At 35.6% G+C, this 22,908-nt stretch overlaps 1 protein-coding gene across 6 annotated transcripts in view; it reads right to left on the reverse strand.

The window, feature by feature from the left end:
* Nucleotides 1-22,908, reverse strand: part of GRIA3 (glutamate ionotropic receptor AMPA type subunit 3) — a 299,657-nt gene that overhangs the window by 81,949 nt on the left and 194,800 nt on the right. For all 6 annotated transcript variants that reach the window (XR_011923281.1, XM_072429787.1, XM_072429788.1 and 3 more), the window contains exons 5-6: nt 9,458-9,511; nt 1,536-1,697 (exon numbers count right to left, since the gene is read on the reverse strand). Coding sequence is in view for 5 of the 6 variants with exons in the window: in XM_072429787.1 (XP_072285888.1) it covers nt 1,536-1,697; nt 9,458-9,511 (216 nt within the window). In the remaining variant the exon portion in view is untranslated. The remainder of the gene's footprint in view (nt 1-1,535; nt 1,698-9,457; nt 9,512-22,908) is intronic.

A 22,908-nucleotide genomic window follows, 5' to 3' on the forward strand; every position in this document is an offset into this window, starting at 1 on the left:
TATTATACTTATAAGCATATATATATAAGCATGAACTCTTACAAAGCATGTCCATTTAATATCAGATTTTCCTCATTTAAAAAGGCACTCTTCATGCTAGGATTATATTTATGGGTATTTGTTAGGAAACAACCAATAGTTTGAAATATGTATATATTATTGTATATAAGGGTACAATACAGACCTTGTAAATGCTATAAGTCTCTGAAGTAGAGTGGGCTTAGTACTACCTGCTCCATAATTGAAGGGTAATTAAACCTAACATAAAAAAATTTAAAAAATTGCAGCTCACAAATTTTTAGAGATTGTGGCTGCATTTATCCTGCATTCTTTATTTTTTCATTTATTTCTCACCTGGTAAGTGAATCAAGTACCAAACTTTCTGTATTGGGGTGGCTACATTACTGCACTGTATCTGTAGAAGAGAAATGTAGCCACCAATAGACAGCAACATTTAGCAACATGAATACCAAGTTATACATCAATGCCAGCTTTGTTTCCACTTTTAGAATAAAGGTCTTAATTATTCAAATAGTCCTATTGTAGGCAACCCTATAAGTGTTTAATAGTTTGTCTCAACCTTCTAACTTTGCTGAACAGCTTGGCATGTTAAAGTCAAATGAAAGGTAGTAGATGTAAATGACAAGATTATTAATAACACAACTTTGTCATAGAGAGGAAAATAAAAAATGGAATGTCAATGTTATAAAAATAAAATGATCATATTTTTTATTTTTTTTATTTTTAGTTCCACTTATATGTTTCCAGCTTTAGCTTTTGACAAAAAAATTTATTAAAAATGAAGCTTACAGATTTATTGGGATTTTTGCAATCTTTAGGTTTTAAAAGAGGCAGATTCTATTTTAAATTGTCATCAGCTGTCTAAAAGCCACTACTGTATACAAGGGGCTTGGGCAGATTAGGGTTAGGAGAGTGGGTGCAAATTCTTAACTATTAATATTATTATATTATATTAGTATTTATTTATGCCAACATATTATAAAGAGATGTACATTAAATGGGGGTTGCAAATGACAGACAGATACAAACAGTGACAAGGGAGAAAAAGAGGACCCTACCTGAAAGAGCTTACAATCTAGTATTGACTCATGATACCGTTCTATGTAATACATAGCAAAAACTTGGTCTTGTCATAAGTTTTTTCAAAAATGCACTTCAACATGCAGTCTTTAAAGAGTTAGTTATGCTAAAGTCACAAAGCACAATCAGTTTACTCTAATCTAATCTTTTTTAAATCTACAGCAGCCAAAAGAGACAAAGCATGCTGTATGTTATTGGGGCTACCCTGCATGCATTTCCCCTTCCCCAGTATGTACACTGTACATATAGTGGCATATGATAGTATAAATATACAGAATAATTGGCAAGGGTGAAAAGGTATCAGGTGAACTATGAATTATGACCTGTTCTAACCTGTTCTGACTGTTTTAACAGTGGCGGTGAAGTTTTATATACATGTATGCTTATTAGTGTGTGATGTAAATATGTGAAGAAGCCAAAGGGGTTTACTATACCTTCAATGGGGTATTTCTTGCTTCAGGGAACTCTCGTTCATCTAGACGTACCCATCGCTGTAAAAACTGCTGAACAAGTGGGTTCTCATTATTCACAATTTGAAATCCGGTGACGTTAGCTCCACCATGCATAATTCTTTCCAGTGAAATACCTGTAAATCCCTGTGTTTGTAGAAGAAAAATAAAGATAGATAAAGAAAGATAAAATTAATTTTCTAACTAGATCAATTTTTGTAAAGAAGTCTAAACATTTAAAAGTCTTAACATGTCTTTTATGAGGCAGGCTAGGTGGTTATTTAACCAATGAAGCAGGTTGCTGTATTTCTGAGGGATATTACTACCAGTTAGGAGAGGTCATATGCTATCTTCTAGTTCAGACATAGAAAATCTGCTAAGCAAGGTCTGCCAAGCCGAGAACCATGTAATGATGCAATAAGGACTGTGGCTAGCCTCTCTAGACATTTGTTTTAGGATTTAGCATCTATAGACACTTGTGCTTTGCTATACTGAAGTCTTGTTTTTCTGTAATAATGAGAATTTTGCCATCATTTGAAAACATTTTATATATTCCTGTGAAATAAAGGGACTTGTTAGTTTTCTAGTTGGATAAAATTACATTAAAGTTACACATTATAATACAATGAGTGTTTTACTGTAGAATGTCAGGTTTATTTTGCTTAGTGTTCATTATATGTAACTCAGGGCAACCTTCCCAAAGACAAAAATGTGAGCAGGCAGATGAGACAGGTGACGTTCCTTCTGCAAAAACATAAATGTACTCCCCCTACTAGTCCTTCAGCAATAGGCAACTTACCTGTTCACAATTGTTTTCATGTTTAGTTCCAATTTAAGACAAAAGGAAAAATACTTCCATGACTACCATTCCAAAGCAGCCTACCACCATTGGCAGAAAAAATAAATGTGCAGTGCCTAGGGAACATCAACCGTAGGACAAAAACACATCGGCCCCACCTCCTAAACTACCAAGATCAAAGCTTATATAATTTACCAAACAATAATAATAACTGTGCTACCATTATTAGAGTTTAAAAATGTGGTGGGGTCTTTCTAAATAAACAAAATGTATCTGAATATTAGTTTAGATAAGACAAGTATTGTAGAATGCAAATCTAGGGATGTAACTGCCTACCAGAATCGGGAAGGAATATTTATTTTTTGGAGCAAATGTTTTATTTATTATTTTGATATAATATTTTTTTATATTATCCAAAGATCTGGGTAGTAAGCAGGACCATACAAAACCAAAGCATCTAGACATAGTTTCAGTGACGAAAAGATGTTGGCTGACATGATTTGGGCATTTTATATTGATGTTTCCTTGGCTTCTGTTAAGATTTTTTAGATCTAATATATTTAATGCTGACAATGAAATGCTTGATTATAGAACCAGGCCAGGCTGCTGAAGACTTCTGTAGACAGTATACTATAGAAAAGTTTGTTATATAGCCAAGTGAACTACATTTTGTAAAATAGGAACATATGCCATTCATTTATATTTAAAAGGGAATTTACATAAAATGTAAATATATTTGTTGTTGACACCTGGGGACATGAATCAGCCACTGACGTTTTTTTGGTTACCCCAATGCTAAGATCTCCCAGTGAACTTTGTTCTTGTTGCTCTAGGATCTTTACATAAATTATCCATATAATAAAACAAATCAAAATTCCCTGAGAACATGGAAACCATTTAAAATGCCTAAACTAAAAAAAGGAATGGAGAACCTTACCTATGAGGAGAGATTAGCTGAATTGAATCTATTCTTCCCTGAGAAGAGAAGTTTAGAGGGGATACGATCACCCTGTATAATTAAATAAATGGTCCACATAGAAAACTCTCCTCCCAATTATTCACATTACATAGAACAAAAGAGCACTCCTTGAGTCTGAAGGAAAAGAAATGTAATCTCCAGATAAGGAAGGGATTCTTTACTGTAAGGTCTGTGAAAATGTGGAATAGGCCCCCTCAGCAAGTACTATAGATTGCTTTAAGAAAAATATTGATGTTTTTCTAGTAGCATAGAAAATAAAGGTATTTATAAGTATTAAAGGTAAAGTAAAGATAGCAGAAACTGTTGATCCCTGGAATATCTAATTGCCTTACTGGATCAGGAAATTGAACCAGTTTTTTTTTTTTTGCCATCCACTGGATCAACTATGTCTATAGAGTTTTTATCTGGGATACGTCTATTTTCCTAGTAGTTAAACTTGATGGGGTTTTTTCAACCTTACTGACTGAACTAACCTAAACTTTCTGTTTTCTAGAGAGCCCTTCATACAAATACTAATACCTAATTGTGTATTTATTTTCCTGTCAGAATGGATTAGCTATATTTGAGTAAACCAGGGGAAATTAACTACACCAGGGGCCCCAACCACTGGTCTGCGGCCCACTAGGTAGTGCTAAGACCTGGGATGGGAGAGTGGGCAGGTTCTGGCATCATGATGTCACTCTGGGGGGAAGTTTCTTTCCCTTTAGATGACTCAAACATGCACAGTCCGGAGTCCATGCATTTAGTGGTCCGCAAGCTTCAAAAGGTTGGGGACCATTGAACTACACCTTGCAGTGCATTGCTTTTAACAAGCTGTCACATTAGCTTAATGATGATAAGTAGGTTGACATATACAGATTTTTCTAATGCTCTATACAGGAGCTTTTCTTCTCTGTCTTCTCTCATTCTTTAAAAGGATTTGTTGACTAGACAAATCAGCCTGCTGCCTTGTAGACAAGCAGACTCAACATGGGTAGGTGAGATTTATAAGTAACAAATTGTATTTTATATGCAGCTATATAATTACAAACACTCTTTAAAAATATTTACCATTTTTTTTCTACAAAACTGCACACAGTAGATAAGGTTCACAAAACTCTCTCTAGCCCCATATTTAATTTAAAGTAACTTTAGATACAGATCATGTGAATCTGTTTGTTAGAGAACACATAATAAAATAATGACTGAATTGCAATGAGAAAGAACATCAAGGAAATGATTTTGATTTCAAGAAACATTGCAAATCATAAAATGTACTAACTAAAATGAATATAGATCTTATTTGCTTTTGTGGCACCAAATATATCCAGAGATGTGTGGAAGTGTTTAGACTGTCCTGAAATAGGCACAAATGAAAAGAAACAAAATGGACTGCTCATGTCAACTCTACAGCAGTAACAGACAATGATCGTTGATCTTAGCTAGGTCACAAGAGATTATATTTTGCCTGAGAAAATAATAATTCTTTGAAAAAGAAGATATATATCCTGAATTGTGTTAGAGGTTGCTCAATAGGAATGTACATTATCCCTGTATGAACCCATTCCTATCTGTACCTACATTTATAAAGGAAGCCTGCAGAGAGAATTATCCTGGGTCAAACTGCTGACCTTCTGAAAATGCTGGGTGCTGAGCTGTCATGTTACAATCACTTCTTTTTTTCTATGCTGCCCTGGAGCTAACAGGCAGATAAATAGTCCCTTTTTTCTGACCTGCATAGTTGTTCTGAGTCACTGACTGCAGGTATTAAAGAAAATGGGTCATCTAATCTTTGCATGATAGACAGGCAATAAGCTTTTTGGGAAGCAAAGATTAGTAATTTCATTTTTTTCAAAAGCTGCTGATGTAAGCAGCCATTTCCCAGGATAAATTACCTCAGATAAAATACTACTCTACTTTTGGGGCAAAGACTTGATTTACAGTAAAACAACACAGATTCAACTTTACTGTACTGCCATACAACTAGTGAGCTGGGTAAAAACTGTTAATATCAAGGTTTTATCAGATACATATTTTAGTTTGTGACAGCTTTCGTAGGCTGCATACAAATGTGCAATAATTGTCGTTGGAAACGAACGATCCACTACAGGTCGTTCGATAATTGTTATCAAAAAAAGTGCACAACGACTGTTTAACGAATGAGGAATCTCGTTGGAAATGACCGGCGGATCTGATTGGGCAAAGATCGTTTGTAGACTATTGTGTGTACAGTGATTTAGTGATCATGGATTGTTCTGTGATACACTTTCTCATGTACATGTCACTTCCTGGATCGTTTGAACCATCGTTCAAACGATCGATCAAACAAACATATCTAGTGTGTACATTATTGGTGGATTATATTTAAATGTATGGTTACAGCATGTACAGAATTGTGCACAATACGATCCTTCAAAATAATCAGGAATAATCGTGGATCGTTCATTTTCAAATGATAATTATTGCATGTGTGTACCTAGCCTTAAGCTGGAAATACAGTGGGGGGGGGGGGGGGGGGGGGGGTGGGTCCACTAAAGCAGTATGGACTGTTTACTTACATTGATATCAATTATGCAAAAAGAATAATTAAAAAAAATAATTTATTATGGTAAGTGTTATATTTCTGGTAACAGAATTATTCACTTTGCTATAAGAATATAGTATTTGCTGATAATTGAGGATTCAGTTTAAACTTTCACAAAATAGGTACACACACAGTGGATGACTAACCAATATAAGGATAGACACTAAATCTGAATATGGTTGTGCGTTTTTCAAGATGCATGTTCATTACAGCCCATTTATTATATGAGCAGCCCAATGCCCCACATCACACAGAAATGAAATGTATGTTGTGATGTTTAGTCAGGTGAATAGGTCATTCTGCATAAGAAAATACATACTCTTTATACCTACCCAGCATATCATATGACCAGAAAAATATTTTATCAAAGTTGCAGATAATGCTTAGAACAAATGCTAGTGATTGGATTTGTGTATATTTTAGGGAATCTATTCATAAAAAATTTAAAACAAGAGTCTCACAGGTTTTACTTAGGATTCATACATTTATGTAATTGGATTCAGTTGATAAAAAACATGCCAATCATGGGTGAAATTTATGTGAATCTTGTGTGAAAGCATTTATATATAGACAACTGAGTTTATAGAGTTTAATATTAGACATACTGACTTGGTGTCTTTTTAAGAAAATTCTAAGGAAATCATTCTTACAGCCTGTGCTACCTCCTAGCAACCATTTATATAACTCCTTTCATTCTTCCATATTATGAAAAAATAAAGTGATTAGCTGGTATAAAACAGCACAGGTGATCCAAGATAATTCTCCCCCAGATACTCATAAATGATGTCAGCTTGTTTAGCATAATAATACTTACGATAAAATAATGTTTACTGAAATTACTTGCAAATGTTCATTAACACCTAAGAACTAATCTACCATGACTTTTCATAATTGGGCTTATTAAAGAACACAAAGAAGAGTAAAATGTAAAGGTGCAATAAACCACTGAAAGTAATCAGAAAAAAGGAAAACAAGGTTTTCATTGTTCCTAAAATAATTTAGGTTAAAAAAAAATTACAAAATATCACTGTTTTGCTGCACTGTTAAATACACTTAATCACTAAATTTGTGGAGTCATAATCTAGGGAAAAAAAAAACACAAACTAGCACTGTTGTCTATCATATATAATCTGGTTGCTTCAGATGCTTCAGTTGGTCTGGTCTAGGTTCAGCTGACTACCTGTCTCCCTGAGTATAATGAATGGCCTGATTAATTAAAGCTCTCAAAGACTGGAGAGTATACACTTTTATCAGGGAAGCTGGGTGATCCAGCAAACCTGGAGCGAATCTGGTCCAGGATTCAAAACATTTGCTAGCAAATGACTTTAAAGAAATTAATTCTAGGTTTGCTGGATAACCCAGCTTCACTTTTAAAAGTGTATCCTCTCCATCATTGAAGAACTTTAATAAATCAGGGCCCATTGTGTATAGTCCCTTCAATCTCAAATAAAAAAATACAAAATAAACGAAAAAAATTAGTAATTTACCAATAAGTTGCCAATAGCCCTGACCCTGGAGAATGTGGGACCCTGGGTAATTGTCAAGTTTGTCCTACCCTAAAACTGATTGTCGGGCTAAAATGTCTTTTGGTTTGTAGACTAGCAAAGCTGCAGAATGTTTGTGATGCATGGTTCATGAACACTGGCAACTCAGCATGGTGCTCCAAGTATCTAAGCTCCAATGGTATTACATAATGGTTGATCACTGACACTTCTTTATTTTGTAAGCTTACCTTGATTAATAACAGCTACACAGGTCACCAAATTTTAATCTATGGGCAATGGGCTATATTTTAATTAAAAAATGTCCTAAACTTTGGGTCTAAGTTAAAGAAAGTAGGACTATCACAGTGCTTAAACCAATTGCAAAATTAATGGGTAAACCAGTTCAACCCAGATCAGGATTAGTTATACCTTTCAAACTTGTTTCAGTTGGGAAAAGTTTCCTCCATTTATATTTACACCAGCAATTTGAACCTATGGGCTATTATCCCCATAGCAATAGGACTATGTGTGTATGTATCGCTTTCTTTACTATTATACATCTGAACAGCAAAACATTGTGAATAAATAATACATACATTTCAATGTCTCTATTATTACCTCTATTATTATTACCTCTATCTCTATTAATACCTTACCCCATTCTCCAGTTTATTAAAAAAGTTTAAACAAGTTTACTTGTGTATCCCACACATTTGTGTCTATTTATGTTTTTTACCAATGATTCACATATGATTTTGTATTGAACACAACATTTTTATTTTTTGTCTTAAAAATTAAGAATAAAAATATATAAATACACTTTCAATTTCCATTTTTACAAAGTAAAATTTAAAGAAAAATCATTCTACTTTTCTGCATCTTATGTGCTTCAGGAGAAGGTGCGTATATATATATATATATATATATATATATATATATACATATATATATATATATATATATATATATATATATATATGGGTTTTTTTGCAATGCTTTTAGTGCTGAGTGAACAAGTCAGGCATCTAAAAAACCCCTTTCACCAAAGAAGGATAGCAACTTATATGTTCCCTGTTTTAATTGCACATAACCTCTCTCTTCAAACCTCTCCAGTTTGTTAAAGTCAGATAAATAAAAGGAGTTACCTTGCTGATATTGTCCAGTGTATCTTGCATTTTGTCTTGCTAAATAGGACTCATATACCATGTATATACTTTATAGTTTTGTAGCTTTGTATATATTTCTTAGAAAACTATCTCTAAAGAATTTTCACAGCATCCAAATACTTTAATACTTAAATCTGTTATAATCTATATTGTAAATTGCATTCTTTCATATTTGCTGTTGTTTTTCTTAATACAGTGTTTGATGTAGTATATTTGCTAGCATTCTTAAATGAAATAGAAAGATCTATGCAGAGTCCTTTTACTTAACATGACATGTATGTTCCTATTATGAGCCTTTAATTTTTTTCTAGACAAATTAATTCTGACAATCCAGGCACATGGGTTACACAGAACAATACAGATCTGTGCTGTACAGGTTCATCATACTCTGCTCAGTGCCTACAATACACTTGTTTTGACACAATTCCAGACGGTTCTATAGAACATGCTGATGAGCGTCTGTCACAACACAATATTGGTGACAGTTTGTGACAGTTCATATGGGAAGAAGATGAGCTTTAGCCAAATACAAGTAAGACACTGCAATGCTTGAGATCTGCCAAGAAAATAGCCCCTAATGCATCTAAAACCTAAAACTATTTCTTGTACAAAACGACAAAAAAGTGTTCAATTTGTCCAAATCACATCAGTAAACAGATGACAAATTGGCCCATTCTCTGCTTTAATGCCATTCAAAAGATTGTGCAAGGAGCATACAACACAAGACAGCCAGCTCATTTCAATAATGTAATACTGAAAGTAGGTAAAGAGTAATATTTTCATATTCTAATTGCCATCATTCTCAAGAATCCTAGGTAATAGATTTTCACTGCTTCCTTTCAGTATCTGATTAATTCAGTCTCCATCAAAGCACAAGTTATACACAGCACTAGTTTTATAATATGTGTATTCTTACCAGGTTAGCAAGCATATAATGGTAGCCCCGTGTGTGTTTACCAAGGATTACAACCTACAAGAAAAAAATAAGAAATCAGGGATTAGATCAGATGACATACAGGTACTACCCATGGGTCTTTTATATTTTAGGAATGTCTAAATTAAACAGGAATTATTTTACTAAGTTTTTATTCAAACCTCGATTTAAACATATATTTTAACTAAAAACAAAACTAGAGTTTTTTTTTTAGTAAAGTTACTGGTAATTCAAATGAAGTGAAAGCCTATTAAAAGTCTTATTTGTTTAATGGTATAGATTTATACATAAAACATAATTTTGCTGGGCTATAACAAAGCTGCTTCAAAAAAGCTATTGGCCAGTCTAGCTGTAAATTTGATCAAGATGGGTGATTGGAAATGGTACTCATTCAATTCAAGCACAACAACCAGGCAACTAGCTGTACAATGTATGTATTTTCACAGTATGGGTTTATTTTTAGCTTAATTTTTTTTTAAATATCATTTTTATTGAAGGCAAGACAATACAAAAAAAAAAATATACAGTGCAAACAAGACATACTGTACAATCAGGTACAAAATACAAAAGAGGAGAAACAGGATGTATTAGGCCTCAAAAAGACCCTAGCCTGATTAGCATAAAAGCATTTTGCATCAAAAAAACAATGAAAAGAAATGATTTACCGCAGATATGATGTACATCCTGAAATATGGTCTTTGCCCCTTATTTTTTCATAAATGTGACTATTTATGCATAGAAAGATTAGGAAAATACCCGTGGGACAAAACCAAGACCCAAAAACCAAGGTATACCCTAAACAATCGGTGGACTGTTCTCGCCTTCCCAGAAATCGAAGTACAAAATAAAACATAAAAGAAGGAAAATACGATTTTATCCCCCTCCAAAAACCATGCGCAGATACCATACCAGATTGTGTGGCAAAAGGTTTCTATACTATCATGCAGCTGAGATGGAGATAATGAATGCAGTAAATATTGCATCCACATTGCAAAGAACTTTTGTGGGTGTGTCTAAGTGTTTGGTGGCTTCAGTTTTGTCATTCAACATAAGGGTTTGCAAATAATTAGTACACTGCGTCAATGTGGGAGGGTGAGGTTCCGTTCGTTGCTTTAATATAGCTTTTTTAGCTGCCAGCAAACAAAGATGATTAAATTTAGATAAACCAGAAACATCACTTGGGGAGGGTTCTCTTTGAAAAAGTGCAAGCCACTATCCTTTGAGCCACCACACTAGAATGAAACTGCAGATTGAACGCATAATACTCTCCATGGATAATTTTAAATTGCAGTTCTCGCCACACCTCACTAACAATAGATTTCCTGAAAATGGACCAGCTAGCCTCTAATAGTTCTAATGTATCAGAATATGGGCATCGTAAATATTCAGCACATTTGGCCACGAAATATAACTTTGCTTCTACCCCTGTAGAGGCTTCCAACAATAATGGATAAATATATGATATCGAATGTCGAGATGTAGGTGGGCCCAGCATTCGTACTAACGGAAGAGGTATAGGCGGTATGGAAGAAGTGCCCCGTCGTGGGAAAAAAACAAACTTGACCTGTAAATAGTACAGAAAGTGTTGGGAAGGGAGGGCAAACTTAGCCCTAAGGATAATAATTGATAGTAGGCAGTTAGTGTCATCCAACAAATTACTCAGTTTCCCAATAACTCGCCTTGCGTGTTATATTGCAACCGCGGACAGAAGCTAGGTGACAAATGTAGTGGTGTCATAGCGGTAAAGCTTTTCCAGTAGTGACAAAGCTTTTTAGTCTCTCGCCATGCCAGCAAAGTATCCCATAGAAGCAAATTTGTACGTATATTACGAAGTTGGCTAGCATATGGGGCATTAAGCAAACCGAGCAATGACCAAGGTCTCACCAGTAAAGATTCCAGCTTAACTACCGCATAAAAAGATGTATGATGCCATCAGTCCTCTACATAGCGAAGCAAACATGCTAAATTGTACTTGTGTATGGCTGGAAAACGCATATCAAGGCTTTGTTTAGATTGAACAAGTTTGAATCTTGCAATCCAAGGGGTCTTGCCCTGCCACAAGAAGGCTGTAAAGGCAACGTTTAATTTCTGAATATCAGAATGTCCCAACAAAATGGGGAGTGTTTGCATGGGATATAATAAGCGTGCAAAGCTAATCATTTTAAGCAAGTGACACCGCCCCATTAGAGATAAAGGTAGAGATTTCCAGCTCTGTAATTCTGCCAAAATCTTATTAATAATAGGAGTATAATTCAACTTATACAAATCAGGTACCAGCCTGGTGACCTGAACTCCCAGATAGGTAAAAGCATGTTTGACTAATTTCAAACCCAAATTACGTATAACAGACAATATTTCCACAGGCGCCGTGGGATGTAGATAAAAAAATTCACTTTTATTATAGTTTAGACGGAAACCAGAAAAAGATCCAAAAAACTGTAAATGTCGCAGTAGTATTGGTAGATCTTTCTCTTGGTTCCCCAGAAACAGCATAACATTATCTGCAAACATTGCTAATTTGACTTGTTTTTTGTGGATAGTTATCCCTGTAAATACATTTGGATCCTGGAAATACCTTGCCAGTGGCTCAATGGCCAAATTGAACAACAGGGGCGATAGGGGGCAGCCCTGACATGTACCTCTTCCCAACGAAAAGGTAGGAGATAATACTTCCGCCACCTGAACCTGAGCTGAAGGAGCAGAGTACATAGCTACTAAAAATTGTGCAAAGAATAATGTAAATCCAAACTGGCAGAGCACAGCGTGAAGCCAAAGCCACTCAACACTATCAAATGCCTTCTCCGCGTTGAGCCGGAGGAGGAGCCAACCAATCTACTTTGCTCCAAGACAGTACCAGCACCTTTCTAACATTATAGGCCGTGGATCTACCCAATATAAAACACTCCTGGGCTGGGCTAACTGGTTTAATCAAAATCACCGCCAGACGGCCAGCTAAGATTTTTGACAACAGCTTAACATCAAGTGAAATTGGTCAGTAGGACCCAGGGTCAAATGGATCCTTTTGCTTTTTAGGCAAAACTTTGATATGGGCCGAGCAACCTGAGGACAGATAAGTGGACCTTGAGTACATATCATTATATAATGCAGTCAATCTAGGGGTAACTTGGTCCACCAACATCTTAAAAAATTTAGCTCGGTAAGCCATCTGGTCCCGGAGCCTTGAAATTAGCTGACCGCTTGATCACAGAAGTAACTTCCTCAGATGTAATAGGGGAATTAAGACAAAGTAATTCATCCTCTGACAGATGTGGGAAATTCAACCAATCCAAGAATGCCTGACCCAGTGCAATATCACTTCCTTGCGATGTATAAAGATTGTGGTAATAGTAAGAAAACAAAGCAGCGATATAATGAGGTAAGTGTTGTACAGAACTTGTAGCATCACGAACACTTGTCTTAGAGGTGTTCGAAAACTTTAGCTAGATTAGCAAGTAGTCGGCCAGACTTGTTGCCAAATCTATAAAATTCTGCTGATTTATAAGCACGGATGGTAGTATCATTTTGATGCAGCCAAAAATCACAAGCACGCTTAGTTTGGAGCCACTCTTCCCTGTCTTTTGCTGATAGAGACTCTTTAAATTTCAAATAAGCCTGAAGGGCCTGAGTACTGGTTTTCATAAATTTAGCTAGCATTTTCTTTTTTGCTAGGACACGTGGGCCATAATTCTGCCCCTCAGAACCGCCTTGGCTGTATGCCAGTACAACTGGGGTGTATTTTGGTGGGCGGCATTGTGAAACTCAAAATCTAGCCACCAGTGCTTCAGGTGCTGTTGAAATTGCTAATCTTTGGCTAGAAAAACTGGGAAGCACCAGGTAAAATCTGAATGATGCAAATAGCTCTCCGTTAGAGACAAAAGTACTGGTGCCTGATCTGAAATAACAATGGGATGAATAGTAGCCGTCTTCAAGTTTAGTAGCAGGTTAGCTGAAACCAAGATGGTATTTAAGACATAGAGGAGTGTACTCCAGAACAATGAGTATAGTATCTGTTCAGAGGGTGCAAATGCCTCCAAGAGTCAATCAGACCTGTTGCTGAAAGAAACAGTTGGAAAGAAGAATCATTTAACACAGTAGACCCCTACCTCGGCGGAGGTGGACATCTATCTTTCAGTGTGCTGACAGTAGCATTCAAATCACCCGCCACCAACATGGAAACTGAGGGAAGATTCTGCACAACTGTAAGAGGGTTGTTATAAAATAGTCCATTATCTTGATTGGGACCATATACCGCCAACAGCGTGAAGCAATTAGCCAGAAATTGCAGTTAGCAAAATTGAGTTAACGTAGCCCATCTGCCATCCGAAGGGTCACAAGACTTACTAGATGTGGTATTTTGAAATCTTTTATGTAGCAGTATTATTACACCAGCAAATCTGCCATGAGCAGAGGCACCCCAGACCTTGCCAACCCAACTTTTCCTCAGCAAATAAAACGAGGAGGACTGTAGATGCATCTCTTTGAGGATCACAATAACAGCCTGTAATTTTTTTAAGTTCCTGGGGACCTTAGTGCATTTATGAGCGAAGTGTAGTCCTTTATTCTTCCAAGTAACAATTTTCATTTTAGGAAGCATAAATGTAAAAAGAGTAGAGAACTGCAGGTAAATTAACTTAGCTTGTTGCTTGAAGCCATCCCAGCCAAGTGGCCCCAGAAAAATATAACTGCCACGAAATGGGGCCAACTGGATTGGAGGAGGAGTAAACAGTCGTGCCAGTAATGTAATAGTACATAGCACAGTCGGGGTATGCCAAAACTCAAAACAAATTAAAAACAGTTATAACAACAAAGAGGTTACAGCAAAACTCACTTGCGCTTGACTTCCTTTTTCCCAGAGAGGAAATACTGAGACTCAAAAAAAAAAACAACCCTAAGCAGGTGACACTGTTGAGAAAAACATGTTGCCAGACATGTAAAACTAATGGCAAAAGAAAATTCCTTTTTTTTTAAATTGTGGTGCGTGCAAAGGTGGACAACCGGTTCCCTCCAATAAACACAAAAAAAAGAAAACATTTCTTCCTTATTTCTTTTTCTTTACTCATTTTCACTGCTTGTGCCATGTGAACTTTAAGATAAAAATCTCTAAAGATAAGATAAAATTCCCTTTACACTTATGGTGGAAGGCAAACCTTATGAGGAGGCAGCAAGAGAGGAGTGAGTGGAACATGGCCTACGTTTCCTGTCTGATGGTGAATGGTCCATGTCATCTAGCGAAACTACAAAATCCATGGCCTGTTGTGGATCTTTAAAAGTATGGGCTTATTTACCAGTGGTGGATATTTTAAGTACAGCTGGGTACATGGTGCAAATCTTAACACCTTAGATATCAGTTGTTTGCAGACATGTGAAAAAGCTTGTACTTGCTTTGTAGTTTCGGCCACATAATCCGCATAAAAGCACCACTTTAGTATCATCAATAGTAAAGTGGTCATGTGACCAATAGGCTCTCAGCAGCTGGACTTTGTCAGGGAAGCGGGGATAATTCACAATAATGGGTCTTGGAAAAGGCCTAATGCGTTGCAATGGTCCCAGCCTGTGGGTTTTTTCCACTGGCACAGGAGTAGAAAGTCCCAGCAATTTAGGAATAGTATAGTTGCAAAGTTTTTGCACATCAGCTGCATTATACGTTTCCGGTACTCCAATTATCGGCACATTGTTGCACCTAGATCTATTAATTTCTCCTGTAATGTTGTACAATGGTTCACTAGCTGTTTTTGTTGCGATCGCACTGTAAGTAAGTCATCCTCTAAATCACTGACTCTTTGTTGTAGCTCCTGGTTATTTTCCCCATGCTTATTGATAGTATCTGTGAAAGGTTGCATCTGCTGAGATATAGCTTCTATTATAAGGTGGGCAAGGCTAAGTTTCAAGTTGTGTGAGACTTCCTGGGCCAGCAATGTGTAATCTATGGCTACTGAGCTCCGTGGGGAATCAATTTCCATACCTGGACTTGAAGGAAGCTCCATGCGGTCTATGGCGCTGTTGGCTATTTTGGCTGAGCCTGCTGCCTACCCCCGTCCGTTGGGGCTGTTGCCGTTTGGAGGCCCTTTGATCCACAGCCTTGGCTATGGATCATTGAACAGCCCAGCATTTGCATTTAGGTGGCTCAGTAGTGCTCTGTCATTGGTGGGGGGGGGGGGGGGGGGATAGACCAGTGTCATATGAGATAATCCTACCCTCAAAATGCATACTACCAGCTGATTGGGTGTGTACAATACCATCACAATCAGCTGTGTATGCACTGTCTGCGTGTGCATCCCTATCTTCCTATACCTATCAAAGCGATTGTGCTTCAGTGTGAGCTGCCCGAGAGTGGGCCTGTTATATAGACTATATATAGCTGCTCCCTGCCCACCTTGTACTGTGAAAGAATCCCAGCAGCAGCATAAGAGCTGTGTCTTTGTCTATGCTGTCATTATCCCCAATGCATAAACCTTCAAATCCCCCACTTCGATTGTACAAACGTGAAATTTTCAGGGTACAAAGGGGACCCTGAGAGCTGATACTAAACTTAACACCAAGTTGCCAGAAACAGGGTCTCAAACATAAAATCCTAATAATAATAATTGATCTTTTCTCATTAAAGTGGACCTAAAGTAAAAAGATGACACCTTTATTTGCACAGATCCATGAGGTATGTCGCTGTATGTATGTATGTATGTGTAAAAAAAAAGAAAGTGCCAATCTCACTGCACATGTGTGAGATTGCCATCTTTCTTTTTTCAATGACAGAAAATTCCCTCCTGCAAATGCTCATTCTCAGAGCCCAAGCCTTCTGGGATTTGTGAAGTGCATATCCCAGAGGCTCTGTGCTCCCATTCAGTCTTCTTTGATATCAAAAATCATGTTTATATAAAGTCAAGTGATCCCAATGTTTAGATGTTTGTGGATGAATACACAAGGAATGTGGAAACAAAACCTATTGATGTTCGCTTTTTAATTTTGCATTGATTGAGTACCTGGAGAGTAGATCCACTATGTACACAGGATAAACCTAGTATGATGATACAAACACCTGTCAAGACCCAAATTTGAGATTTTTCCACTAGTATACCTACCTTCTTACTCATGGGTGTGGATAGGTTTAAAGCAGCAGGGTTTAAAGCTGAGGTATTGTTCAATTACTCATATTTGTAAAAGGTAAATAGTTTTGAATTTGTTATTTCAGTAAGAATTTCATTTTGAATTCTGAGCGTGTTATTCATTTATATTGGTTGTTTTTCTGTTACCTATATAACTTACTTCCTAAAGTCCTGAAGAAGCAGACTTTTTTTCTGTCAAGAATACTGGGGTATAAAGGGGTCAATTGAAAAACCTTTGGTTACTCTTGGGTTTCCATGGGCAACCACACAATATAGGAGGAAATGGGATGTAAACATGTATGTTTGTTGTATGTACAAAAAATTTTATGCACTGTTTTTATCTAGTAGTTAAAAAAAAAATGTTCTAAGGCATTTCAAATTTGGTATGTGGCTTTATTAAAAATGCACCGAAGCCCTCTTTATTTTGGCTAAAAAGTTAATATCAATAAAGTAATATAAAAATTCTGTCCTTGTTTTTCAATATATAGTATAGTTCACCCAAAGGGGGCGCTATTGAATCACTCAAAAAAGGTTGAGAACCTATGATATACACCGTTAGTAGTGATTGGTGAACACACTTAATAGTAGTTTGCCATAGGCTTAGTGAATGCCTATTCTCTGTGTCATTATGGTTTTAAGAATCTCTTAAATTCCAATAGCAGGCCTCAAAAACATAACGCATATGTATAGTATTGTCTTTATTTTAGATGCTATGTCCTTTCAATCTCTCAAACTATTTTTTGTACTATAGCGTATGAGAGTCCCTACCCAACATTATTGGAGGTAGTATGAGTGCTTACCATTTCACAGGGTTCAATGAAAATTTGATGTTCAATCAAAATGGTTTGAGTTGAACATGAAACAATATTTACCTCATCAATCACTTGCTTAGCAAGGTAAACATAGTCTGTGAGCCTGTTAAAGTTCCAAGTAGCGTGGCCATTTCCTGTGTGAAGCATGAAGTAGGCTGCATTGATCTGCTCAAATTTCCACATTTGCAGTAGTAAAAAAAGTTTGTGCCAAATCTATTGTGGGATTGAACTCTAACCTCATTCTTATACCTGGGGTATGAATATTTTTTGATCCCCCTCTAGAATTTCCCCCCTAGAGTTCTCTTGCTGAATTTGTGCCAAAAATGTCCAAAAGCAGGCCAAAACAGAAAAACAAAAAATGTAAAAATTAAGTGTTCCTTGTGGAACTTCAGAAGTTCCATTATAATAAACTTATCCCTGCTTCTAACCCATCTACACTCTACTAAAATGTGTATTTATGAACCCTCATTTCCTTTCGTATTAATGTGACAGAGGTTTTACCCATTCCACACTTTATCCAAAGCAAAGGCTAGGGTTCTGTCTCCAGAATATTAAATATAAAGGATGTCTAATACTTTTGAACTTTCTATCTCTATTGTTTCTATTCTCCCATTACACATAGACTGAGATCTTTGAATGACCCTTGGTATCTTCAAAGAGTTGTAATTATATGATAATTTTCTTCTATCACATCACAGACTCCCAGTTCATAAATATTAATACATATGATTATAATTTTTTTGTTCTTATTCTGAATCACGTTTGCCTAACAAGAGGTCATAGCATAGTACATATCTGGAACATGCCTAAGATGACACAAAGTTATTAATGCATATTTGATTAGCACATTATTAGCATAATTACTGACCTTCATTTCTTGACATCAAAATGTTGGGATATTTTAATGCATTTGTGGCAATATGTCATATACATAAGGTTGTCAACCAGTTTGGACAACAATGTTTGGATAAAAAAGTGATTCAGGGATATATTTTGCTGATTTCTTGTAAAACTACCATACACATTCATGCACTACCTGCAAGGTGGGCATGGTAGACATAAAGCTTTACATTTTTCAATTATATATATATATGTATGTATATTTTATAAGTATATAGTAGGAAAACGATTACTGTAACACAAAAGAAGGTAATGTTAATCCAAGTGATTGTTGGTATTTTTGACAGAAGCTTTAGGCAAATAGACAGCTGAACTCATTAATGGTTCTGTTTGGATGGTAAACAGATAACTTACAAAAGGCAACAATAGGTTAAAGAATCTGTTGAAGAAAAAACATGCTGATTTTTTGTTATATTAAAAGCGGGTTTGATGGTTCAAAAAACAATCAGTCTTCTTTTGTTGTAAAAAAAATGATCTTGTATTTCTCCCATAAAGAGAGATGACTTTCAGTATCCAATCCACAAAACACAAATTAATACTGTTACCTGTCTAAAGCCTTGGACATGAAACTGAGCAGTTTGAACACAGCCCGGCTATCATAGTGCTCAGATTAAAGCCATATTACATCAAACAAATGGGGGGACAAAGTCTAAGAGAGCATGTTCAATTTCTACAATATCAGCAGGAGTGGGTTGAATTTCCTGGAGAAGAATGGAATTGTGTTCCTCCTGCTGAATTGCAAACAATGGAAAGCTTTGCTATGGCATATGAAAGCGATATTACTCATATAGTAGCTAGAATGATATTACTCATATAGTAGCCAGAACTAGTTTAGATTGATGTTTTCAATTGCAATGTCAGCCCATTGGCAGTATCCCATATTTTTTGTGTGATGGGTTAGAGAAAGGAGTTGGAAAGATCACTCTAGCATTTACTGTATAGTGGTGCATTTATAAAATTGTATTCAGATGTAGCATCAAGGGTGGTACAATATGCTGCATGAAGATTTAGGCACTGGCTTTACATCCTAATGTGTATCTCAACCCAGAAGCAAAAATGTATTGTTGCACCTAACCAGTCTCTAGATGTGTTGGCTCAATTTGTTTAAATTTTTCCATGCTTCTTTTCCATTTTTAGGGCTTGTATTTAAAACTCTTTAAGTAAACTGTTGCTCGCATTGCATTTTTGCATTAGACCTACCAAACCTTGTCATAGTCTGGTAGAACAGAATCTGTTGATTTGGTTAAACAGATTTGACATTATAAGCTGACATTAGTCATGTGGTCAGTTAGGTACTTTATAAGGTTAGTTCAGTTAAAAATAAATAGCAGATTTATAATAAAAAAATTTAAATAGCCAAATAATAGTCACAAAAGACCCACAGCTATTCCATGCAGTACTTTTCCATTACTAGATGCCCTCAGTCTTCCAGGTTGACAGCCAGAATTATTAAACCCACCAGACTGTCAGGGACCTTGCCATCAGGCACTGTATATATATATATATATATATATATATAAATAAATATACATATATTTATTTATATATGTATATATAAATCATTAGTATACAGTATATAAGTAGTAGCTTGGACAGTTTCCTACAGCATCTGGTTTCCATAATGAATACCAATTAAAATGCTCTTAAGTACATTTTCTTTTGACAAACCCAACAGCTTACTAAGAAGCATCAAGGAAAAGGGTAGCAATAAAGTATTACAATTCTCACTATTTAGTATGAAAATATATGTATCATGACAATATATCAAAAAAATAGCTGTATTTGGTTAAAAGTCAGGTGTTCCCTGAGAATGTTTTCTGGCTGTTATACTATTATATTCTCTTTATTGTTATTATTATTATTATTATTTTATTATCTGCAAGTCATATTTTAGTGCATATGGTCATTACAATAAATATTTTTTGTCATGCTTATAATTCAGTTATTTTTCTACTCTGTTTCTGAACAAATGTCCTTTCAAGCCAAGGTGACTACATTCTGCTTTCATTTCACTTTTAGATTACTTGTGCTCATAGCCATATCAAATAATGAAACTCAAGTTTTGGTGCATTTGCTGCTGATCTGTACCTTTTGGAATATGGTTTTCCGTTAACAAAATATGATTATGAATGCCTACCAGAATGAAAGATTCCTGGTTCAGCTCGATATTTGGTTTACTACATTTTTTAATTAATTATTTTATAGACAAACTCCAACCATTTTTGTAAAGCAGGGCTGCAACATCTGTCTAGTTTTAATTGCCATCTATGACTCTATTTGGGAATTTTTCTCCTTAATACCTTGTCAAAACATAAATTCTTTCCAATAGCAACACAAACAAAAACACAATTTTATTAGAGAAAGGGTTAGGGGTTAGCAGCACCTTAATACTGAAGGTTAGAGCTTATAAATGGACTCTTGACTGAAGAGTGAAACCCTCTAATTGTAGAAGGGTTGGACTGGAAACAACATTGGCCCTGATTTATCAAAGCACCCCAGGACTGGAGAAGATAAACTATCCAGACAACATGGATGATCCAACAAATCTGAAATACATCTGTTCCAGGACTGAAAACATTTGCCAAAAATAGCAAATGATTTTAAGAAATCTATTTCAGGTTTGCTGGATCACCCAAGTTCTCCCATGATAGTCTATCTTCTCCAGTCTGGGAGAGCTTTTTTTTAAATCAAGCCTATTGTATGTAATGTCTGTTTATTTACCTGCAACCCACAAAAGCTAAGCATTGTCAGAAACAAGTTTCATTTTTTATTATTTTAAACATATCTTTTCATAGTAAAATAGTACTTTAAATAGTAAATCTAAAAAACAGAAATAGGTAACTGCATTTTTAAGATTTATTTATTTAGCCTGGAGTCCTTCATGTATTAGATTATAGGTAAAACAGATATGTGGAACCTACCAAATCTACTTTAATTGTATTTTTTTCCCTTATATGTATGTGGGGCACGTTTTGTCATTTGCTGTTGTAGGATAATTTTAAACATAACGTGCGTAACACTATATCTTAAAATGAAAGTTGTAATATTAATAACAGTAATATAAATATATATTTATTTTAGGAATTCAAGTAAAGGGTTTGTGCATACCTTTGGCAGTTTAAATGTAAGGCTAGAGCTACTAGCTAAGTTCAGCACAACCAATCATGCACATGAATGCTCACCCGAGTAGGATGAAAAAGTAGTTTGGATTTACTTGAGGAAAAGCAGAATGAGTTAAGAAAGTAAATCTATCAAGTACACACATGCTGGACGCTTATAGAGAAGAAGGGAGATTGAGCATTGGCATTGAACTGCACAGGGGGATTACATAGAAAGATTTAGGTGAAATACAGTTCAGTGTATACATTTAAGAAGCTAATCTTCTTGTGCTTAAAATGGAAGAAGAGCTTTACAACCAAAATAAATGGATATGTTGAAGACAAAAATTATAGTACATTAAATACAGTATAGAAAAAAGGTAAAATGTAATATGAAAAAAAAAAATAAATGAAAATCATGATTCACTAAGTCAAGCCAGTTGAAAGGGCAGGACAATTAGTCATATACATTTAAAGAACAAAGAAACCTGGCTCAACTAACATGAAGCCAGTAATTAAAATTCTGTCATATTAGAGACTGTGGCCCAATGGACAACCTCAGGTAGGTTTATTCTCAAGCTCAAGCATTTAGATGAATCCCAATGTGGATGGGCTCACTCTTTGAGTAATATAGGTTGAGCATCAACTGGTATCATTAAGTACAGCGAATGACACTCCTGAATGTTGGCTTCTGTGCATGCCCTAATATTTATAGATAAGTGGAACTAACATTCTTTGGTTTATTAAATGTGTTACAGTTATCTTCTGGTTTCATGTGACCCAGGGTTCTTTTATCCTTTGCTGTGAGATAATATATCAGCTGACAGCATTTACTGTTAAAGATTAACTAAACCCAGAAATTAAAAAATTTAGACCAGGCAGGTTTTTTACAGAAGGGTCAGGCAATATTCCTTCTGCAAAAAATAACTTTACCTGTCTGATTGCACTTTTTAAATTATACTTACCTGTCCTCTCTCCAAGAAATGTTTTGTTGGTGTTAAGTTCACATCTTTACCTTTTTATAGTACAAAAAAAAGCTACACATACAGTAGCTTCCCTAGTTCTTCCCTAGTTCCAATTTACCTTTTGTAAAAATGTTACTGTTTGCAAAGGGTGATCTCAATGAACTGTGAGAGGTATAGGATGGTATTGAATTACATTGGATTAGAACGCCCCAAAAACCAGTCCCCACCATTCCTGACCCTAACTGACATAGGGAGGCTCTGGGGTAGAAACTGTAATTGGTAGTTGTTTAATGAGGAGGATGAGTGTAGTCCGCAGTGTCCTTAGTGCTTTGTGAGCTGATCATGATAGTTTTGGAAGTGTTGTCTATATAGATTTCTATTTTGTGGTGAAACAAAACAGTTATCTTGGAAAGTAAATTAGAGTAATCAATTAGCATGTGAGTAATGTTATGGTACGGGTTACACGATAAACTACTAAAGGAGTTCTTTTTTCACATGGAAAGTGTGCTTAAACCCATCATTTACCATTTATTTCTATTGTGTGATCAAGTCAAAATA

The sequence above is a fragment of the Pyxicephalus adspersus genome, chromosome Z, assembly GCF_032062135.1.
Source record: "Pyxicephalus adspersus chromosome Z, UCB_Pads_2.0, whole genome shotgun sequence".
Classification (NCBI taxonomy): domain Eukaryota; kingdom Metazoa; phylum Chordata; class Amphibia; order Anura; family Pyxicephalidae; genus Pyxicephalus; species Pyxicephalus adspersus.